The sequence below is a fragment of the Sinocyclocheilus grahami genome, unplaced genomic scaffold, assembly GCF_001515645.1.
Source record: "Sinocyclocheilus grahami isolate Dianchi unplaced genomic scaffold, SAMN03320097.WGS_v1.1 scaffold1408.1, whole genome shotgun sequence".
NCBI lineage: Eukaryota > Metazoa > Chordata > Actinopteri > Cypriniformes > Cyprinidae > Sinocyclocheilus > Sinocyclocheilus grahami.
This window is the reverse complement of record NW_015506587.1, coordinates 137,107-145,852: the sequence shown is the minus strand read 5'-3', so window position 1 is coordinate 145,852 and position 8,746 is coordinate 137,107. Positions and strand designations below refer to the sequence as shown.

The 8,746-nt window shown below is 37.2% G+C and overlaps 1 protein-coding gene across 1 annotated transcript; it reads right to left on the bottom strand.

The window, feature by feature from the left end:
* chrna10a (cholinergic receptor, nicotinic, alpha 10a) lies at window positions 1-7,576 on the bottom strand. The gene is made up of 5 exons (XM_016256236.1): window positions 7,435-7,576; window positions 5,821-5,966; window positions 4,856-5,010; window positions 2,954-3,486; window positions 1-1,043 (listed from the first exon to the last, which is right to left on the bottom strand). The coding sequence occupies exons 1-5, from the start codon at window positions 7,493-7,495 to the stop codon at window positions 340-342; spliced, it is 1,599 nt and encodes a 532-aa protein (XP_016111722.1). The 5' UTR covers window positions 7,496-7,576; the 3' UTR covers window positions 1-339.
* Between the last annotated feature and the right edge of the window lie 1,170 nt (window positions 7,577-8,746).

Here is an 8,746-nt window from a genome sequence, read left to right as displayed (position 1 = left end):
CTAAATAGTTTTATGATAAGTTATGTTAAACGGCTCTTTGGAATGCTTGATTCTAATTGGTCAATTGCTGTATTATATGCTGAAGTAATTTTACATATTGACCTCTTTAGGTGTACTGTCTCGTGTCACTCCATAGTCACTTCTTTTCTCACATAATAAAATAATTTAAACTTAAATACATATATTTTGTCAATTTTTGTAAGTGGGATAATGTATATCTAGCTGATTGTTTTTGCAAAATGAACCTCTTCTAGACATTCTGTTTTGTTATAATGGCAAACTGGTATGCCATCCTTTATATAATCAGTTATATCCTTTCAGTTTTGTCTTTATTTCATGTCATATGGCTTTCCCCATTATTAGCAGGCTCATGAAGAAAACCATAATGAAAAACAGCCACATGAAGAATCGGTCCAGAACCTTTGCGACCTTTTTCCACTCTCCGGTTCTTTTCGCTGTAGCTCTCTGATCGCGGTAACAGTTTGCGACATATTCAATATTCCTCATGAGATGCTGCTGCTCACACTTGCACTGCGCTTTGAGCCCACCATCATGATCTCTGTATCCATCCTCTCCTCTTCCTGTGGCTTTTCCCGCCTCTGCCGCCCCATCAGTGCAATCCATGCTCATGAACACTCCCTCCTTCCACACGCCATAGTGACAGGTGGGGTGTTTTCCCAATGAGCACGCCGGACTCATGTGCTGAGACGTGTCTTCGGTGTCACCTGGGAGCTTTGGAGACGTGGCCTCCTGACTTCTCTCAAATTTGAACACAAAGTCATCTTTCCCAGCTTGGCCGTTCATGTTGCAGTTGGAGTCGGGCGGTTTTGGTGGTTGAGGGTCTGGTCTCTCTGGCTGTGAGGTCATGCAGTTCTCGCCAACTTCGTAGACGAAGCAAATCCTGGCCAGATACTGCAGGATGAATTTCTTGGCCCAGTTTGGGACGGGTTTGGCCTCGGGGCCACAGTGATGTATGTTCATAATAAAGATGGTGAGGGCAGTGGATGCAGTGATCATGGTCATCGTGGCTATGTAATACTTTCCTGTAGAACATAAGAGAAAGTTCAGAAACGTTTTGTCTCAATGATATTGCCAATAAAAGATTATATTAGTTTGACAAGTTCAGAATGAAAATGTAAAAAGTGAGTGAGTGACCAAGTATGGTGTTCCGTACTCATGGATTTTCAAACTCCATACTAGGGGTTTGGTGCCTTGCTTATTAAGGGCACCTAAGCCGTGGTTTTGAAGGTGGAAGAGAGTGCTGGTCATTCACTCCTAGAAACGTTTTGTCTCAATGATATTGCCAATAAAAGATTATATTAGTTTGACAAGTTCAGAATGAAAATGTAAAAAGTGAGTGAGTGACCAAGTATGGTGTTCCGTACTCATGGATTTTCAAACTCCATACTAGGGGTTTGGTGCCTTGCTTATTAAGGGCACCTAAGTCGTGGTTTTGAAGGTGGAAGAGAGTGCTGGTCATTCACTCCCCCCACCTACAATCCCTGCCAGTACCAAGACTCAAACTCACGATCTTTGGGTTACAAGTCCGACTCTCTAACCATTAGGCCTCAACTTCCTGTAGGCTTTGCTATTTTAGTAGTTAAATAGTCAAGAAAAAATAAATCCCATTGCCAAATAATGAGATGATTTAAAAAAATGAATGAATTTAAAATAATTTGTGCCAAAGGTATGTTTACACACTTAGAGTCTTTTTGTTAGAAGCCAATACTTCTCATTCTGTATTAACTAACGAAGAAATGTGGTTATGTATTTAATATTTATAAAATGCAACTGACAAAACACATAACATGCATCTTCACACTTTGTCATATGAACAAGCAGTCAGTATTCACACTGATAGCTGCACTATGTAAGCTGTATGATTTTAATTTACTAAAAATAACCGACTCAGAGTCATTCGTTTGAGAATCGGACTACACTGGTTGAGCATTGTGAAATTGATTCGCTAAAAAAACGTGCCCTGTGTCCGAAATCGCCCTCTATACCCTTAAGTAGGGCACTATTTGAGGGGACAGCCAGCTTTAGTGGTGTCCGAAACCTTAGTGGACATTATCGAGTGCACTCATTCAATCCCACAATGCACAGCAATAACGAGTGTGCAACTGATATATGCTCAAAAGCTAGAGAATACCCATAATGCACTTTGCAAGTCGTGCGCCAAATTAATTGGTGTCTCACCAGAAGACGGCACCCACAGCTGAATCATCCATCCATCCATTAATTTCACAAAGCGCTCATCCACGGCATACAGCGTAATACAATCCAGGAATACATTCATTGAAAATGTATTATATTCAATTGTTAAATTAGGGTTTATTTTCATGACAGAGTTCAAGATAAATCCTTTCATCTTACAACCAGAGCTGCTAGTTTGACAGTTTCAAATGATTATTAAACAGCAAGCACAAACGTCTCTAGGTTACGTATGTAACCATGGTTCCCCGAGGGAACGAGACGCTGCGTCGAGTCGCTTTGGGAACGCCCTTGCGTGACCGCGTTCTGAAGCACGTGTCAAATCCGTCCAATGGAGCAGCGAGACGTCACGAGCAGGGTGACGTAAGCACCAGAAAGCATAAAAGCACATCCGGCCGGGCGCAAACCAGCTTCGATGAAGTAGCGCCTGCAGGGATGCAGGGAGTATGGCAAAGAGACGCAACTCGTTTTCATTTACTCCTTCAAGTGAACTGTATTAGTGGCCTAATGTAGAGAATAGTGAATGAGGGTATAGGGGGCGATTTCGGATCTACATAAGAGACACAAAAGTGACACAAAACTGAATAGTTAGCTAAATAAATAAAAAAAGATCTAAAATGCCCAGGCTGATTTTTGAATAACATATGCTTACTATTTATGCTATAAAGTTTACCTTATGGCTGACTTTATATTAAAGCTTTGTATTTACATAAACTTTAATCATATCTAAATGATTCACCTATAAGAGGTACATTCTCTGAGGGAGGCATGATCTCAGCTACCAACAGCTGAAACACGGTGAGTGCTAACATCACAGTGACCCCCAGTGACACCTTCTCTCCAGAGTCTGCAGGTAGATAGAAGCCCAGCGGAGCCAAGAAAGAGATCATCACACAGGGAATGAGCAAGTTGAACACATAAAACGAAGCCCTTCTCTTCAGTTTCAGAGTGTACGTCACGTCCGGATAAGGGTCTGCACAACAGCCGTACAGAATGACATTTCTCTTGGCCGGCATTCCCAGCACCTCCCATTCCACGTTGTCCACCAAGTCTGCGAGATCTGCGCTCTCCATGGCGTTCAGAATGTCAAGCTGGTTGCCGTTGTAGGTCCATGACCCGTAGGTCAGACGACACTGCTGGGCGTCAAAGGGGAAGAACGAGACGTCAACTTTACAGGAGCTTTTGGTGATGGCTGGAGCATCCCACATGATCTGGCCATCATGACGGATAACGACGTTGGTGTCCATAGTGCTGGTGAAGTGATCATCAGCGCTGCAAGACATAGAATATTCTACAGTAAACGGTAGAGTAATTAGGGTCATTTTACAGTGGGCATAAAAAGTCCACACCCCTGTTAACAATTTCAGCTTTGTAAGATTAATCTAATTAATCTAAGTAAAAAGACTCAAAATTCAAGAAACAAACAAATTAAAATGAAGAATAGAAATTTAACCTGGTAGAAAAAGTGTACATACCTCTCAACTAAAGCACTCAGTCTTTTTGATTAAGATTCTATCAGCTTAGCCCATCTTGATTAGTCAATGTTTTCCACGCTTCCGTGCAAAAGATCAGCAGATTGATCATATTTCAGGGGGATCTTATGTATACAGTCCTCTTCAAGTCATTTGACAGGTTTCTTTCAATAAAATTTAAGTCTGGAATTTGACTGGTCACTGGACATTTTAAAACCTTCTTCTTCTGAAGCCATTCCATTGTTGACTTCGATTTGTGTTTGAGGTCATTATTGTGCTGAAAGATGCCTTCATCTTCAGATTTTTCATGAAGACCCACAGTTTTTTTGTTTCCCCCAAACAACATCTAGCGTGATTTTACTTGGATTAATTTTTACTCCTCAAAAAGCTGCAATTTTAACAGGAGTGTGTTTTTTATTTTTATAGCCACTGTAGAGTCATTAGGTTCCCCTAAAACGGCAAAGAAAGTGGTTGAGAAAGAATCTGAAGGCACAAGATTAACATTTGCTTAAAGAGTGATTTGATTCAAGTCACTGAACTGGTCTGACAGGTTAATTCATTAATTTGTCTAATTGAATCTAACTTAATGACTTCCTGATCTGGTCATAGCAGTTAACAATTCAGTGAAAAATGAATTTGGGTTTGTTCATGAGTAAATACTGAGTATTTTCATTTTTGAGTGAACTATTCCTTTGATGGGTTTTCACTATCTATGTAGAGGGTGTACAGTACATAACTGACATGACAAAAACTATTTCGTTCTTAGATGTCGTTCGGGTGGATTTAATTGAAATAGATGCCACGATAAAAGACTAACATGGACAAATTTATTCAAATTATAGCGTGGTAGTCTGTTTGAAGCCAAGACTAATACAATTTTTACTAATATATTCTAATAAGAGGTGCACAATATCCTCTAAATTCAATGCAGGGGCAGCTATAGAATCATACTTGAATATCGCTCCATTTGATCTTTTTAATTATTTTTTATTTATTTTTATTTGAAGTAAAATAATTGCCTAACAATATTACTTAGAGCCTTAAAAACAGGAGCATATGCTTCTCTGAACACTCAATCATAAATGCTTTAATTAAGTGTTGAGCTTGTGCCTCCATGTGGGGAAAAAAGAAAGAGCAAACAAAAATGGCAATCTCAATACCAATCTGACCTGTTATATAGGACTATATCGGGTCTCCATACATAACTACCAGGTATACGGATGGTGTCAAGCCCGTCATAGTTATCCTTATCCCAGGTGAGATACTTGTCAATCCACACTTGCCGTATCCATAAATACGCCGACAGAATCTGGTTACGCTCGTCCTGTAACAGAAGGGTACACTCAGCAATTTATATTGCTTGCCTTAGAGAGAAAATAAAGCATCTTTAGGTGCATGGTTCGATGTATGAGCAAATAAATTAAAATAAAGCTTTTGTCTGGCCAGTTTACAGAAAGATTTCATTTGAATGGCAGGCATCCTTAACAACACTCAAAAAATCTTCACTTCATCACTAACTAGTTAGCCTCCTTAACTCATCAAAAGGGCTATTGAACTTTGTTTTTAAAAAGATATAACAATTTTACCAGATATAACAAACCTTTTTTTATCCAACCATACTCCAACCAAAAATCATGTAAAATGGATTAATTTAGTCACTATTTTAAAATGGTAATTTCTTTCCTTACTGACTTTTCCTTACTCCTTATATAACTTATAGCGTATTCATGATGCTTGCACATTTATCTGTGTTTGTTAATAGTGTTCATCGTCTGTTTTATTATGTCTTAAATTTATTTTTCCGTACATTTCTGCCATATGTACATTAACTGACAGTCACCACTGATAAGCTACCACTAAATATTGTAGAAACTTAATTTGCTGTAAAGTTGCTTTGCAATGATTTGTATCGTGAAAAGCGCTGTACAAATAAACTTGACTTGACTTATCCAGCAGAACGACAACATTTTCTCTACAGTGTCCTCATTTGAGCTCATTTTCTGGTAGGCTGTGGTTTTGTGTATTACACAAAAAATGCTGGGTTAAATACAACCTAATTGCTGGGTTTGTCCCTATTTTACCCAGCACTTGGTTGTATTTAATCCAGCATTGTTTAGTGTATGTGGCAGATTACCATGTCAATGATTTGGGAGAGGGTGATCTGTAGTGTGACGTTCAGGATGTCTTCTGTGTCCTCCACTGGCCTCAGCGCACTTGTGTAGTTTCTAAATAAATCATTGAGCAGTTTCTGGGCATAGATCCCATTGGCCCCCCAGCAAACTGGGAAAAAAGAAAGAAAGAAAGAAAGAAAGAAAACTGTTTTCGGTTTGAATATTTAAAAATTTAATTTGTAATGGCGAAGTTGAATACTTGTATTCAGCAAGGATGTAAATTTATCGAAAGGGACAATAAATACATTTATAATGTTTAAAAGGCTTTCTATTTCAAATAAATTCTTTGGAACTTTATTTTCATCAATCCAATGAATCAATGAATAATTTAATAAAAATAAGTTTTTTTTTGTGCAACAGCACAATTGTTTCCAACACTGATAATTATAATAAATGTTTCTTGAGCAGCAAATCACAATAAAATTATATCTGAAGGATCACGTGACACTGAAGACTGGAGTAATGATGCTGAAAATTCAGCTTTTGCCATCACAGGAATAAATTATATTTAATGTGTTTTCACATATAAAACAGTTCTTCTAAATTGTAATAATTTTTCACAAATATTAACAATTTTACTGCATTTTTTATAAAATAAATGCAGCCTTGATGAGCATAAGAGACTTCTTTAAAAAAACATTTTAAATTAGTCTAAATGTGATCTGGCGAGTTTTTAGACCGTGCATTTATTCATTTAACAGATGACGACTTACAAATGTTGGAATATAACAAAGCAAAGACAAAGCAAGATTCATCCTAAGGTAAACCAAATAATAACTTTTCAGTTTTATTACATATTTGAGTTTGATTGATGTGGTTTTGTATTACAGCAATAGATCAGAGCTGCCTGTCAATCAGAGCCACATAACAGCACTTGTGATGGATAACACATGCCCACATGACAGATGGCTTAATCGGGAGGAGTGGAGGGATGAGATTTCCTGCTAGATTACTCATCTGAAGCTGTACAACACAAGCGATTGAGTGTATCTACCATTAAGCAGCTGGTCAGTATACCAATATTGAATATTCCCACTGTTATTGTCCAGAAAAATAAAAAGATGCAGTTCATGAAACACACTGACACTTTGTGACAACATGCCCCAGTAGCACAGAACATGGTGTCTCACTATAGGGTTAGATGGTACCCCATAAAGTGCAGCGCATAAGAGGAAAGTGATTATTTAAGTAGGCACTGAACACTACATGAAAACCTTTGAGTGATATAGACACAGGTCTAGACTTTGCCAGATGTTTGCAACTGCTTTGTCATGTCAGTGAAGCTTTAAAAGAGATTTACAGAAAGGATTATCATGTTGGATTGACAATGTGATGTCAATACACAGAAATAGATAAATACAAATTATCAGCAGATGGAAATCAATGCATCAATAATGCACTTTCACTTCAATGTCACTTTTTACTATAAGTTGTACTTTTGACTAAATATTAGACTGTTTAAAAGGAATTTAAAGAGGGTTTAAGACCTAAAAACCTGCAAAAAAAAAATCAAAATCAAACAGTTGTGAACAACAGCACAGTGGCAGATTGATATGTAAGAAAGAAGAAAGCATTACCTGGCACAAACATCAAGCAGGAGGTAAAAAAGGCAAAATATTGCACATTCTTGGCAGTCATCTCGCTGTTTAGTTTACTGAAGCTATGCTATGGGGCTTTAAATGAGAAGTGAACAGATATTCGATTCATTGAAGATCTAGTCTTTCAACTCCAGATGACAGCTGCTGTATGAAAGTCAATAAAACACGGAGACACTAAACCGTTTAATCCTCCAAACAGAGCACGTGTGTAATCCAGCCTCTGTGCCTCACTCTATTTGACATCGTATTATATATGTAAAAAAAAAAGTCCACTTTTTGCTGCCATTGAGTTCACATGTATTTATTATTAATAATATTATTTATTAATAAAAAACAGTTATGTCATAAATTTTAAACAGTTCACAATTTCTTAACTTTTTTCTTAATAAATAAATAATAATGATTTAAATACATTTGACTACATATTACTAATATTATGTCCGTCCATCTATGTTATTTATATATATAATCTTTGTATAGCTATGTTATCAGAATCAGAATCAGAATCAGAAAGAGCTTTATAACCAAGTATGTTTGCACATACAAGGAATTTGTTATAGTGTCACAAGCTTCCAGTACACTGAGACAACAACAACACACAGATAATAAAAGTGAGATGTGAATAAAATACACATGCATAAATATAAACCACAAAAAAAAAAAGAATAAATTGTATGTACAGGTGTGCTATAGATGGAATAGGAATATAATAAAATAAAATAAGTTGTAGGGATGTACTAGGGTTTAGGGTGATAAATAAGTATAAGGTTATTGCACATACTGTACTTTAATTGCACAATGGGAGAACATTAACTGTTCATGAGGTAGATTGCCTGGGGAAAGAAACTGTTCTTGTGCCTGGCTGTCCTGGTATTCGGTGCTCTGTAACGCCGACCAGATGGCAAAAGTTCAAAAAGGAGATGGCTTGGATGTGATGGATCCAGAGTGATTTTCTGAGCCCTTTTCCTCACTCTGGATGTAAGTTCTTGGAGGGTTGAAGATCTGTGAGAAGATGGGGGCCAGTTGGTCAGCGCAGGTTTTCAGACAGGCTGTCTGAATTATTATATAATACAACGAGTTTGAAAGCAGCTTCACAGAAATAAACAGGAAAATAAGTGTTGCAAAATTTTATTATGAAATTACTGATGTTTTTGCTGTCAAAAAATATTTTAAAGAAGACAATAGTGTCATTATTTGGCAAATAAATAAATAAATAAATAAATAAAGCTTCACACCCCTGGCAATAGATAGATAGATAGATAGATAGATAGATAGATAGATAGATAGATAG